General features: G+C 43.3%; 1 protein-coding gene across 1 annotated transcript in view; it reads right to left on the reverse strand.

Annotated features, from left to right (window-relative positions):
- The window catches only part of LOC124131109 (E3 ubiquitin-protein ligase UBR3-like), a 71,010-nt gene that overhangs the window by 41,703 nt on the left and 13,912 nt on the right, over positions 1–15,395 (reverse strand). Inside the window, exons 5-10 of the mRNA XM_048390108.1 lie at positions 13,121–13,219; positions 10,756–10,889; positions 5,950–6,178; positions 4,683–4,868; positions 3,916–4,049; positions 347–439 (exon numbers count right to left, since the gene is read on the reverse strand). Coding sequence (XP_048246065.1) covers positions 347–439; positions 3,916–4,049; positions 4,683–4,868; positions 5,950–6,178; positions 10,756–10,889; positions 13,121–13,219 — 875 coding nt within the window. The remainder of the gene's footprint in view (positions 1–346; positions 440–3,915; positions 4,050–4,682; positions 4,869–5,949; positions 6,179–10,755; positions 10,890–13,120; positions 13,220–15,395) is intronic.

Genomic DNA, 15,395 nt, shown 5'->3' on the forward strand with positions numbered 1-15,395 from the left:
AAACAGTAATAGAAGCAGCCAAGGCTGAATACCTTCATAAACTCATGGCAGTTGATCAAAGTAAAACAGTAATAGAAGCAGCCAAGGCTGAATACCTTCATATTCTCATGGCAGTTGATCAAAGTAAAACAGTAATAGAAGCAGCCAAGGCTGAATACCTTCATATTCTCATGGCAGTCGATCAAAGTAAAACAGTAATAGAAGCAGCCATGGCTGAATACCTTCATATTCTCATGGCAGTCGATCAAAGTTAAACAGTTATAGAAGCAGCCAAGGCTGAATACCTTCATATTCTCATGGCAGTTGATCAAATAAAACAGTAATAGAAGCAGCCATGGCTGAATACCTTCATATTCTCATGGCAGTTGATAGCCAGGAACCAGTCCTGAAGGGCCACTTGAGCAGCAGCGATCATTCTGAGTGAGAAGGAGGCCGTACTCTGCAACACAATACATGTCATAATTACACTGTCCTACAGCAGTCAGGGGAGAAACAACATATACTACTGGTGAGAAAAATATATACTACTGGCAAGAAACAACATATACGAATGCCGAGAAACAACATATACTACTGGCGAGAAACAACATATACCACAGAAGAGAAACAACATATACTGCTGGCGAGAAACAACATATACTGCTGGCAGGAAACAACATATACTACTGGCGAGAAACAACATATACTACTGGCGAGAAACAACATATACTACTGGCGAGAAACAATATATACTACTGGCGAGAAACAACATATACTACTGGCGAGAAACAACATATACTACTGGCGAGAAACAACATATACCACAGAAGAGAAACAACACATACTACTGGCGAGAAACAACATATACTACTGGCGAGAAACAACATATACTACTGGCGAGAAACAACATATACTACTGGCGAGAAACAACATATACCACAGAAGAGAAACAACATATACTACTGGCGAGAAACAACATATACCACAGAAGAGAAACAACATATACTACTGGCGAGAAACAACATATACTACTGGCGAGAAACAATATATACTACTGGCGAGAAACAACATATACTACTGGCGAGAAACAATATATACTACTGGCGAGAAACAACATATACTACTGGCGAGAAACAATATATACTACTGGAGAGAAACAACATATACTACTGGCGAGAAACAACATATACTACTGGCGAGAAACAACATATACTACTGGCGAGAAAACATCATATACTACTGGAGAGAAACAATATATACTACTGGAGAGAAACAACATATACTACTAGCGAGAAACAACATATATTACGGGCGAGAAACAACATATACTACTGGAGAGAAACAACATATATCACTGGCGAGAAACAACATATACTACAGGCGAGAAACAACATATACTACTGGCGAGAAACAATATATACTACTGGCGAGAAACAACACATACTACTGGCGAGAAACAATATATACTACTGGCAAGAAACAACATATACTACTGGCGAGAAACAACATATACTACTGGCGAGAAACAACATATACTACTGGAGAGAAACAATATATACTACTGGCGAGAAACAACATATACTACTGGCGAGAAACAACATATACAACTGGCGAGAAACAACATATACCACAGAAGAGAAACAACACATACTACTGGCGAGAAACAACATATACTACAGGCGAGAAACAACATATACTACTGGAGAGAAACAACACATACTGCTGGAGAGAAACAACAGATACTACAGAAGAGAAACAACATATACCACAGAAGAGAAACAACATATACCACAGAAGAGAAACAACATATACTACTGGAGAGAAACAACACATACTACTGGCGAGAAACAACATATACTACAGGCGAGAAACAACATATACTACTGGAGAGAAACAACACATACTACTGGCGAGAAACAACACATACTACTGGTGAGAAACAACATATACTACAGGCGAGAAACAACATATACTACAGGCGAGAAACAACATATACTACTGGAGAGAAACAACACATACTACAGAAGAGAAACAACACATACTACTGGCGAGAAACAACATATACTACTGGCGAGAAACAACATATACTACAGGCGAGAAACAACATATACTACTGGAGAGAAACAACATATACTACTGGAGAGAAACAACACATACTACTGGAGAGAAACAACATATACTACAGAAGAGAAACAACATATACTACTGGCAAGAAAGAACATATACTCCTGGAGAGAAACAATATATACTACTGGAGAGAAACAACACATACTACTGGAGAGAAACAACATATACTACAGAAGAGAAACAACATATACCACAGAAGAGAAACAACATATACTCCTGGAGAGAAACAACATATACTACTGGAGAGAAACAACACATACTACTGGCGAGAAACAACACATACTACTGGTGAGAAACAACATATACTACAGGCGAGAAACAACATATACTACAGGCGAGAAACAACATATACTACTGGAGAGAAACAACACATACTACAGAAGAGAAACAACACATACTACTGGCGAGAAACAACATATACTACTGGCGAGAAACAACATATACTACAGGCGAGAAACAACATATACTACTGGAGAGAAACAACATATACTACTGGAGAGAAACAACACATACTACTGGAGAGAAACAACATATACTACAGAAGAGAAACAACATATACTACTGGCAAGAAAGAACATATACTCCTGGAGAGAAACAATATATACTACTGGAGAGAAACAACATATACTCCTGGAGAGAAACAACATATACTACAGAAGAGAAACAACATATACCACAGAAGAGAAACAACATATACTACTGGAGAGAAACAACACATACTACTGGCGAGAAACAACATATACTACAGGCGAGAAACAACATATACTACTGGAGAGAAACAACACATACTACTGGCGAGAAACAACATATACTACTGGCGAGAAACAACATATACTACAGAAGAGAAACAACATATACTACTGGCGAGAAACAACATATACTCCTGGAGAGAAACAACATATACTACTGGCAAGAAACAACATATACTCCTGGAGAGAAACAATATATACTACTGGAGAGAAACAACATATACTACAGAAGAGAAACAACATATACTACTGGCAAGAAACAATATATACTACTGGAGAGAAACAACATATACTACAGAAGAGAAACAACATATACTACTGGCAAGAAACAACATATACTACTGGAGAGAAACAACATATACTACTGGAGAGAAACAACATATACTACTGGCGAGAAACAACATATACTCCTGGAGAGAAACAACATATACGACAATGAAATGCTAGAATTTGATGTATAAATGAATGCCGATCTCCTTTAATCTTTAAGGGAATCAGTATATGTTGTCATGCCATGTGACATAAATTCTTCTCTTTATATAAGTTGCCTTAAATCTTTCAACCATATACAGTATACCATATTCTCTGTATTAAGTGCCCCTGACCAACCTTTAGACTTTTCTGCAAGTAATCTTCATAAGTGCCCGTACTACGACTAGAAGTTTACTTGAATGCTTATTTTCTTGTGCATAATAAACAATTTTACAGAAAATACAACATACACACAGACATTGACTTGTGACCTTGTTTCCCAAAGTGAACACATTACTGCTGGCATCCTCTCTCCAGACATACTATGTCAACAAACTCGTGAATGTTATTTTTAATAAGCTGCCTGACAATGTAAAGTTAGTGCCAACAACTCTTATTACGGCAACTTTGGTAATATTTGGTATACTTTAACATCACAGAGAAATAAGACAATATTTATCCAGAGTTCCTGTCTTACAAAAATTCCGCGGTCCCAGATATTGGTCGTACTCCCTCACTACATAATGCAAAATAGTCAACGCATCGTATGTTTGGGAATAACATTTTGCTGTGACCCAAGAGGACGTACCCGTGTTTTACAGTGAGCTAGAAGGGACCACATGAGAGAGGCTGCGATCTCAACCTCGGCGGAGAACGCTGCGTAGTACGAGTCCGCCTCAAACTGGACATGCTGCTGTAGTTCGCGCTGATTCAAGTTCATCCCTGAACATAGGAAACAATCATTAAAGAAGCTACAAGGGTGAGTGAGTGGGAGTTTACACGGGTTTTAACAATATTCCAGAAATATCATGGTAGTGGAGACAAGGGATGATCCAGGGTAGACACCATTGGTCATATCCAAATTGTCCGGAGTTCATATCTCACTAGTGGTTTATGCATAATATCTAGATTATAGTTGAAAACAACTAGACCCTTTTGTTTTTCACTTGTCTCAGACTAATGGACTAGTGGCATCCTTATCGACTATCAAGTATCCTTCACAGTCTGAGAGAAGAGTGTACAGGATTTTCACAAGCCGAATGGTTTTGGTTTGGTTTGTTGTTTAAGGCCGCACTCAGCAATATTCCAGCTATATGACGGTGGTCTGTAAATAATCAAGTCTGAACTAGACAATCCAGTGATTAATATCATGAGCATCAATCCACGCAATTGGGATCGATGACATGAGTGAGTTTAACCCTGCTTTGAACAACATTCCAGTTAAATCATGGTGTGTCATCCTAATTTGGGTGAGTGAGTGTGAGTGAGTGAGTAAATTTAGGAAAGTAAGAACTTAATAATGATTGAACAAAATAACGATAACATTTACACGCCATCACATGTTTCTTGTCTGACCTTGCAGATAGGACAGGAGCTCCATCCACATGGTGACCAGCTCCTCATCCTGCAGGAACTTGGAGGCTACGGAGGAGTGGGTGAGGAGGTTGGTGAGGTCGCTGATGATGGGCCAGTAGCAGTGAGACTTCATCACGTCATTACTACAGTCCACTACATTGTGGAAGTTGTTGGCTGGGTCTGGATCTGCAACAACAACAAGGCAGATGAACACTAGCTGACAGTGAACACTTGTTGTTGTTTAAAGCCATACTCCTCACTTCTACCTGAGGCAACAGAGTTAACTGACAGTGAAAATCCAGTTTCATCCCTTGCCGAAATAGGCTGAAATTCTGGAAATTACATTTAGGCCGGACTAATGTGTCTATTCCTCGTCCAACCAAAAACACACAACTAACTAGACATCCGGTTCGTAAACAAAATGGTTTTCAAGGTTTCGATAGACTCCAGGATTTGCAAAGCATGTGTACCGCAACTGGGCGTCGACCGATATTTTCCAAATCTTTTCATGCTTTTAATCAAGGTGCTCAAATGATTTGATGCACTTTGTGAGGTGAAACCTGTTTTATTAAATATAGATCTTGATTATCAATCAGTCATCTTAGCCGGGCCCTGCCATTTTGTTTGAAGCAAATGCAAGTGATATGAGAGGTGGAATCTGATTGGCCAATAGGAGGGACACAGGAGGGACATAACTGGTGGGACTACGATCAAGCTACGAAATTCCAACGTAGTTTGGAAGAAATCACCGAGTCTGACCACCAGACAAGCATAGGTTGCTGGAAACCTATATGTTTCCCGGAATCCCCACACTCAGCTTGAAGAATATACCTTAACGGGTAAGAGAAGGAGCCTAGTTTCAAATCAGTCTTGCAATATTCCAGCTCTATCACAGCAGCTTGATAAAATAAATAAAGAAATCTGGGCCTGGCAATCCAGTGATTGAAAGCACTTGGGACAATCATCATATTCAGGGCACAACATCACAATCAGCCAGGTGACACCTTGCAACCAACCGATCCTACTGATGACCCGCTGAGGCCAAGATTAAACAGGTTTGACTTTTACACCAGTCAGCAAATATCAGTTATATAAGAGTGGACTGAAAAAAAAGGATCTGAGACGAAAGAACAAATGGTTGATATTATGAGCAACATTGCCAGGATACAATGACATGCAATCAGTCAAACTTGATTATCCAATTTAATCTAGCTGCCTACTTAAGACAAGAAATAGAGTTCTTGGGGTGAAATATTCCAGTTCCTACCCTCTAGTGTGCTCTCTGTGCGGATGTCTTCGATCATGTGTGTGAGGCTAAGCACGAGGACGTACAGCAGGTTACACTCGCGCATCATCTTGGACGCCAGGGACTCGTTGCTGAACAGCTGGACACTGATGTGGACTACTCGGTTGGCCACAGTCACCCGGTCAAGCGCCTGCACCAATACCAGGGAGATCCGACTGTAGTGGTGCACAAATGCACGCGTAAAGGCTTCCTGAAAGGACATGATTGACAGTGATGTAAATAAATGCATTTAATACTGCACAATAACCATACAGCATGCTCATGATGCTACACAGTGTTGATAGTTGTTGCTGAACACATCGTGAAGACTTGGTTCAAGTACATAAAGATATTTGCTGAGAGATTCCAAAGAGATAAACATTGGTTAAACCTGGTGAAAACTTACGGTGAGTGAGAATATGTTTATTGCCATTGGGTTTACAGGTTTTTTTTCAGATTTAAGCTCACCCACCTTGTAGAGTCGACAAACAGTAAGGGTACCCACCTTGTAGGAGTTAACAAGCAATAAGGGTCCCCACCTTGTAGGAGTCAACAGACAGTAAGGGTACCCACCTTGTAGGAGTTAACAAGCAGTAAGGGTACCCACCTTGTAGGAGTCGACAGGCAGTATGGGTTCCTGCCTTGTAGGAATCAACAGGCAGTATGGGTACCCACCTTGTAGGAATCAACAGGCAGTAAGGGTACCCACCTTGTAGGAATCAACAGGCAATAAGGGTACCCACCTTGTAGGAATCAACAGGCAGTAAGGGTACCCACCTTGTAGGAGTCTATAGGCAGTAAGGGTACCCACCTTGTAGGAGTCTATAGGCAATAAGGGTACCCACCTTGTAGGAATCGACAGACAGTAAGGGTACCCACCTTGTAGGAGTCTATAGGCAGTAAGGGTACCCACCTTGAAGGAGTCTACAGACAGTAAGGGTACCCACCTTGTAGGAGTCAACAGACAGTAAGGGTACCCACCTTGTAAGAATCTACAGGCATTTAGGGTACCCACCTTGTAGGAGTCTACAGGCAGTAAGGGTACCCGACTTGTAGGAGTCAACAGACAGTAAGGGTACCCACCTTGTAGGAATCAACAGGCAGTAAGGGTACCCACCTTGTAGGAATCTACAGGCAGTAAGGGTACCCACCTTGTAGGAATCAACAGGCAGTAAGGGTACCCACCTTGTAGGAATCAACAGACAGTAAGGGTACCCACCTTGTAGGAGTCAACAGGCAGCAAGGGTACCCACCTTGTAGGAATCAATAGGCAGTAAGGGTACCCACCTTGTAGGAGTCAACAGGCAGTAAGGGTACCCACCTTGTAGGAATCTACAGGCAGTAAGGGTACCCACCTTGTAGGAGTCGACAGGCAGTAAGGGTACCCACCTTGTAGGAGTCGACAAACAGTAAGGGTACCCACCTTGTAGGAGTCTACAGACAGTAAGGGTACCCACCTTGTAGGAGTCAACAGACAGTAAGGGTACCCACCTTGTAAGAATCTACAGGCATTTAGGGTACCCACCTTGTAGGGGTCTACAGGCAGTAAGGGTACCCGACTCGTAGGAGTCTACAGGCATTTAGGGTACCCACCTTGTAGGAGTCTACAGACAGTAAGCGTACCCACCTTGTAGGAGTCAACAGGCATTTAGGGTACCCACCTTGTAGGAGTCAACAGACAGTAAGGGTACCCACCTTGTAGGAGTCAACAGGCAGTAAGGGTACCCACCTTGTAGGAGTTGACAGGCAGTAAGGGTACCCACCTTGTAGGAGTCAACAGACAGTAAGGGTACCCACCTTGTAGGAGTCAACAGACAGTAAGGGTACCCACCTTGTAGGAGTCGACAGACAGTCAGGGTACCCACCTTGTTGGAGTCGATAGGCAGTAAGGGTACCCACCTTGTAGTAATCAACAGGCAGTAAGGGTACCCACCTTGTAGGAGTCAACAGGCAGTAAGGGTACCCACCTTGTAGGTGTCGACAGGCATTTAGGGTACCCACCTTGTAGGAGTCGACAGGCATTTAGGGTACCCACCTTGTAGGAGTCGACAGACAGTAAGGGTACCCACCTTGTAGGAGTCGACAGACAGTAAGGGTACCCACCTTGTAGGAATCAACAGGCAGTAAGGGTACCCACCTTGTAGGAGTCGACAGGCATTTAGGGTACCCACCGTGTAGGAGTCGACAGGCATTTAGGGTTCCCACCTTGTAGGAGTCGACAGACAGTAAGGGTACCCACCTTGTAGGAGTCAACAGACAGTAAGGGTACCCACCTTGTAGGAGTCAACAGACAGTAAGGGTACCCACCTTGTAGGAGTCAACAGGCAGTAAGGGTACCCACCTTGTAGGAGTCGACAGACAGTAAGGGTACCCACCTTGTAGGAGTCGACAGGCAGTAAGGGTACCCACCTTGTAGGAGTCGACAGACAGTAAGGGTACCCACCTTGTAGGAGTCAACAGACAGTAAGGGTACCCACCTTGTAGGAGTCAACAGGCAGTAAGGGTACCCACCTTGTAGGAGTCAACAGGCAGTAAGGGTACCCACCTTGTAGGAGTCGACAGACAGTAAGGGTACCCACCTTGTAGGAGTCAACAGACAGTAAGGGTACCCACCTTGTAGGAGTCGACAGACAGTAAGGGTACCCACCTTGTAGGAGTCGACAGGCAGTAAGGGTACCCACCTTGTAGGAGTCAACAGGCAGTAAGGGTACCCACCTTGTAGGAGTCAACAGGCATTAAGGGTACCCACCTTGTAGGAGTCAACAGACAGTAAGGGTACCCACCTTGTAGGAGTCGACAGACAGTAAGGGTACCCACCTTGTAGGAGTCAACAGGCAGTAAGGGTACCCACCTTGTAGGAGTCGACAGGCAGTAAGGTACCCACCTTGTAGGAGTCAACAGGCAGTAAGGGTACCCACCTTGTAGGAGTCGACAGATAGTAAGGGTACCCACCTTGTAGGAGTTGACAGGCAGTAAGGGTACCCACCTTGTAGGAGTCTACAGACAGTAAGGGTACCCACCTTGTAGGAGTCAACAGGCAGCAAGGGTACCCACCTTGTAGGAGTCGACAGACAGTAAGGGTACCCACCTTGTAGGAGTCAACAGGCAGCAAGGGTACCCACCTTGTAGGAGTCGACAGACAGTAAGGGTACCCACCTTGTAGGAGTCAACAGGCAGCAAGGGTACCCACCTTGTAGGAGTCTACAGACAGTAAGGGTACCCACCTTGTATGAGTCTACAGACAGTAAGGGTACCCACCTTGTAGGAGTCAACAGGCAGCAAGGGTACCCACCTTGTAGGAGTCGACAGGCAGTAAGGGTACCCACCTTGTAGGAGTCTACAGACAGTAAGGGTACCCACCTTGTAGGAGTCAACAGGCAGCAAGGGTACCCACCTTGTAGGAGTCGACAGACAGTAAGGGTACCCACCTTGTAGGAGTCTACAGACAGTAAGGGTACCCACCTTGTAGGAGTCAACAGGCAGCAAGGGTACCCACCTTGTAGGAGTCGACAGACAGTAAGGGTACCCACCTTGTAGGAGTTGACAGGCAGTAAGGGTACCCACCTTGTAGGAGTCAACAGGCAGTAAGGGTACCCACCTTGTAGGAGTCGACAGGCAGTAAGGGTACCCACCTTGTAGGAGTTGACAGGCAGTAAGGGTACCCACCTTGTAGGAGTCTACAGACAGTAAGGGTACCCACCTTGTAGGAGTCAACAGGCAGTAAGGGTACCCACCTTGTAGGAGTCTACAGACAGTAAGGGTACCCACCTTGTAGGAGTCAACAGGCAGCAAGGGTACCCACCTTGTAGGAGTCGACAGACAGTAAGGGTACCCACCTTGTAGGAGTTGACAGGCAGTAAGGGTACCCACCTTGTAGGAGTCAACAGGCAGTAAGGGTACCCACCTTGTAGGAGTCGACAGACAGTAAGGGTACCCACCTTGTAGGAGTTGACAGGCAGTAAGGGTACCCACCTTGTAGGAGTTGACAGGCAGTAAGGGTACCCACCTTGTAGGAGTCTACAGACAGTAAGGGTACCCACCTTGTAGGAGTCTACAGGCAGTAAGGGTACCCACCTTGTAGGAGTCTACAGACAGTAAGGGTACCCACCTTGTAGGAGTTGACAGGCAGTAAGGGTACCCACCTTGTAGGAGTCTACAGACAGTAAGGGTACCCACCTTGTAGGAGTCTACAGACAGTAAGGGTACCCACCTTGTAGGAGTCTACAGACAGTAAGGGTACCCACCTTGTAGGAGTTGACAGACAGTAAGGGTACCCACCTTGTAGGAGTTGACAGGCAGTAAGGGTACCCACCTTGTAGGAGTTGACAGGTAGTAAGGGTACCCACCTTGTAGGAGTCTACAGACAGTAAGGGTACCCACCTTGTAGGAGTCAACAGGCAGCAAGGGTACCCACCTTGTAGGAGTCGACAGACAGTAAGGGTACCCACCTTGTAGGAGTCAACAGACAGTAAGGGTACCCACCTTGTAGGAGTCGACAGACAGTATGGGTACCCAACTTGTAGGAGTCAACAGACAGTAAGGGTACCCACCTTGTAGGAGTCAACAGACAGTAAGGGTACCCACCTTGTAAGAATCTACAGGCAGTAAGGGTACCCACCTTGTAGGAGTCTACAGGCAGTAAGGGTACCCGACTTGTAGGAGTCAACAGACAGTAAGGGTACCAACCTTGTAGGAATCGACAGGCATTTAGGGTACCCACCTTGCAGGAGTCGACAGGCAGTAAGGGTACCCACCTTGTAGGAGTCTACATGCAGTAAGGGTACCCACCTTGTAGGAGTCGACAGGCAGCATGCTGAGCAGCAGGGTGACAATCCTCTGGGGGAACTCGTACTTGACCATCCAGAAGACAAGCTCGTCCAGCAGGGTCACATGGTGCAGCTTCTGACTCAGTCCTCGCTTGTCTGATTAGAAGGAAATCATGTTGTAAAAGAGGAAATATAAACAATAGCATGTTAGGCTACAAAAATAATCTTGCACTGTCCGCATCATCATAAAGTCTGCCACCTGTTCCGTTTTTATTTCCTTTAAAAAAAATAATTAAAATCATAAAATATTCAGTGCCTCGAACACACAAACGCGACAGTGAAATGCTGTAATACTTAAAAACAATGTGAACCAATATAGAGTGCAGTTAATTCCCTTTTCATGCGCACTGCTTTACTGCACATCTCGCGTTCGCGTCATGGTGGCAAAAGGAGTTGGTTTGCTTGTTTGGACATTTGCAAATTTGGTCAATGAAAACATGAAATTTACGAAGAAACATCACTAGACATGAGGATTTACAAATTCAATGGTATTTTTGTAATGTATGCCGGACAATGGTTCATACGCAGAGATTTAGATTACATGTGTATTTGTCTTGTAAAATAAGCCAGAAATAGCAAACAGCTGTTCACACCTTTTCTCCCCTATCTGTGGGTGATTTAGTTTAAAAAATAATAAATGTCATGGCCAATATCATAACCAAAAACAATTTTCAATACTGTGATAGGAAGACCAAAGACTTTGTATCTCTAACGAGTGATGTTCGTTTCAAGGTGAGTTCATGGTGAGTTGATGTGATTTGCCGATCAGTTTATACATGATTTCACCAAAATTAATGTAAACAAAATTGAATGAAATCTTGGATAAAAGTAATATAATGCAGTACAAACACAAGTCAAGATACACAATGAACACTTTTAAAGCCAGATAGCGTAATAACAGGACTAACTTGCATACTTCAGTAAGGATTTGTTAGCTTCTGCCAGTGTGCTCACAGTAACATCTTCACATTGTGAAATACAGTCGTTTATACGGACACTTGCGTCATTTCACAATTCGTCCGTATAAACGAATTTCCGTATAACTGAAACCAGCTTCTTACTGGAAGAGTTACTTCCCTTCAATTATGCAACTCATGACAGATGACAGTGCAAACAGATACATCCACTCAATCTTTATTCATACACGTTTCAAAAAGTCTGTCATGGAAGTTTGAACTTTTCCACATTTTGAGGTTTGAATTTTAAACAATAATTCCAAATTGTCCAGATCGCCTGTGTTCTCGTAATAGGTAATCAAGGTCTCTATACAAGCACGAGCCTCCTTGTGAGTTGACAGGCCATACTTACACAACTTTGACCTCTGACCTCCACAGACGCCATATTTATCGAAGGGGATTACATGTAGAATAAGAAGCTCAAACGTCTCAAGTCTCAAACGTAACTCAGTGTCACTTAGTTAATTGACTTCTCACGAATCAAAGGATTACCACCAGCGGAAGGATTACCACCAGCAGAAGTGTATTGTCCGGATAAGTGAGACAATTTTGTGTGCATTTCAGTGTTTTGTGTATGAAAATGACCGTCCGGTTCCAGAAACTGAATTTCCGGATATACGGGCAAATTTATATAGTAATTATTTCGTTTTGAATGAAAATCATCCGGGAACCGAGGTTTCCGGATATCTGAAGTCCATATAAGCGAGGCATGACTGTACACTCAAAGCTCATTGTATGCATGTATTATGCACACACTGATAGTATTCCAGTATTTTACACATCAAGGAATACATTTATGTAGGGAGTCCCATTCCCAGGTTGATTGTACACAACTGTTTATTTGGTTACATGCTTGTTTGAATACACACCCAAAAAAACACTGCCAGCCCATATTATATTTTCAGAAGCAATTGCCTGAGAACCAATTCTTTTATTTTTTAAGCCTTAGCATATGGGGAAATCAACACACTCACAATCATGTTAGAATAGGAACAACATTATCCAATAACATCAACATTATTAATGGCAGGGTCAAGGGTAGACATAATGACTTAAAACCAAATAAAATTCAAATATTAGAGCTATCATCATATCAATATTCAAGTCTGGACCAGACAAACAAGTGACTGATATCATGAACAACATTAGGGACTATTCAAAGCATATTTTGGCAGGGTTCACTAAAGGAATTTTCTGACAAGGGCCCTATATGTGAAAATATTCCAGAGGTACGCCCATACAGCACAATGTTAAAATGCCCCATGTGGGCCTTTTTTCAAATTTAGGAGCTAAAAGCACAAGGCCCCACCCTAGAAAAATCCCTGTTTTGGGTATATATGGACAGAAGCGCTACTTCAGCAGATTCCTTACTCTGGTACTTCTCGAAGGTTGCAGGGTACGGCATGATTTCTCTCGCTTGTACGTAGTTCTTCTGACTCTCAATACAGTAGGGGTTGTTGGCTATTTTCTCTGAAAACATACATCAGAACATCTACCACACCAGTCTCAGCAATAATTCAAATATCACACTAGGCTGCCATGCATTAAGTTCACCTAATGTTTCTATTTGGAGAAGGAATTGCACAAAGAAAGACCTACTAACATCACCCACTGGTTATCAAAAACAATTTTACATTATTATTTATGAGCCCTGAGATAAAATTAAAACACATTTTATAAAGTTTAACAAGATACAATCTTACACATTGAACTCTCAGACTCAAACACTGTAAGCATGGTATATAGGTGTGATGAAGGCCCTAGTTTCAGGGACTGTACCTATAGTAAGCATGGTATATAGGTGTGATGAAGGCCCTAGTTTCAGGGAGTGTACCTATAGTAAGCATGGTATATAGGTGTGATGAAGGCCCTAGTTTCAGGGACTGTACCTGTGATAAGCATGGTATATAGGTGAGATGAAGGCCCTAGTTTCAGGGACTGTACCTATAGTAAGCATGGTATATAGGTGTGATGAAGGCCCTAGTTTCAGGGACTGTACCTGTGATAAGCATGGTATATAGGTGAGATGAAGGCCCTAGTTTCAGGGACTGCACCTGTGATAAGCATGGTATATAGGTGTGATGAAGGCCCTAGTTTCAGGGACTGTACCTGTGATAAGCATGGTATATAGGTGAGATGAAGGCCCTAGTTTCAGGGAGTGTACCTATAGTAAGCATGGTATACAGGTGAGATGAAGGCCCTAGTTTCAGGGACTGTACCTGTGATAAGCATGGTATATAGGTGAGATGAAGGCCCTAGTTTCAGGGAGTGTACCTATAGTAAGCATGGTATATAGGTGTGATGAAGGCCCTAGTTTCAGGGACTGTACCTGTGATAAGCATGGTATATAGGTGAGATGAAGGCCCTAGTTTCAGGGAGTGTACCTATAGTAAGCATGGTATATAGGTGTGATGAAGGCCCTAGTTTCAGGGACTGTACCTGTGATAAGCATGGTATATAGGTGAGATGAAGGCCCTAGTTTCAGGGACTGTACGTGTGATAAGCATGGTATATAGGTGTGATGAAGGCCCTAGTTTCAGGGACTGTACCTGTGATAAGCATGGTATATAGGTGAGATGAAGGCCCTAGTTTCAGGGAGTGTACCTATAGTAAGCATGGTATATAGGTGTGATGAAGGCCCTAGTTTCAGGGACTGTTCCTGTGATAAGCATGGTATATAGGTGAGATGAAGGCCCTAGTTTCAGGGAGTGTACCTATAGTAAGCATGGTATATAGGTGAGATGAAGGCCCTAGTTTCAGGGAGTGTACCTATAGTAAGCATGGTATATAGGTGAGATGAAGGCCCTAGTTTCAGGGACTGTACCTGTGATAAGCATGGTATATAGGTGAGATGAAGGCCCTAGTTTCAGGGACTGTACCTATAGTAAGCATGGTATATAGGTGAGATGAAGGCCCTAGTTTCAGGGACTGTACCTGTGATAAGCATGGTATATAGGTGAGATGAAGGCCCTAGTTTCAGGGACTGTACCTATAGTAAGCATGGTATATAGGTGAGATGAAGGCCCTAGTTTCAGGGACTGTACCTGTGATAAGCATGGTATATAGGTGAGATGAAGGCCCTAGTTTCAGGGAGTGTACCTGTGATAAGCATGGTATATAGGTGAGATGAAGGCCCTAGTTTCAGGGACTGTACCTATAGTAAGCATGGTATATAGGTGAGATGAAGGCCCTAGTTTCAGGGACTGTACCTGTGATAAGCATGGTATATAGGTGAGATGAAGGCCCTAGTTTCAGGGACTGTACCTGTGATAAGCATGGTATATAGGTGAGATGAAGGCCCTAGTTTCAGGGACTGTACCTGTGGTAGGCATGGTATATAGGTGAGATGAAGGCCCTAGTTTCAGGGAGTGTACCTGTGATTAGCATGGTATATAGGTGAGATGAAGGCCCTAGTTTCAGGGAGTGTACCTGGGGTAGGCATGGTATTTAGGTGTGATGAAGGCCTTAGTTTCAGGGAGTGTACCTATAGTAAGCATGGTACATAGGTGTGATGAAGGCCCTAGTTTCAGGGACTGTACCTGTAGTAAGCATGGTACAATGGTGTCATGAAGGCCCTAGTTTCAGGGACTGTACCTGTGGTAAGCATGGTACATAGGTGTGATGAAGGCCCTAGTTTCAGGGACTG

Source organism: Haliotis rufescens, unplaced genomic scaffold, assembly GCF_023055435.1.
Source record: "Haliotis rufescens isolate VD_foot unplaced genomic scaffold, xgHalRufe1.0.p SCAF_10, whole genome shotgun sequence".
Lineage (NCBI taxonomy): Eukaryota > Metazoa > Mollusca > Gastropoda > Lepetellida > Haliotidae > Haliotis > Haliotis rufescens.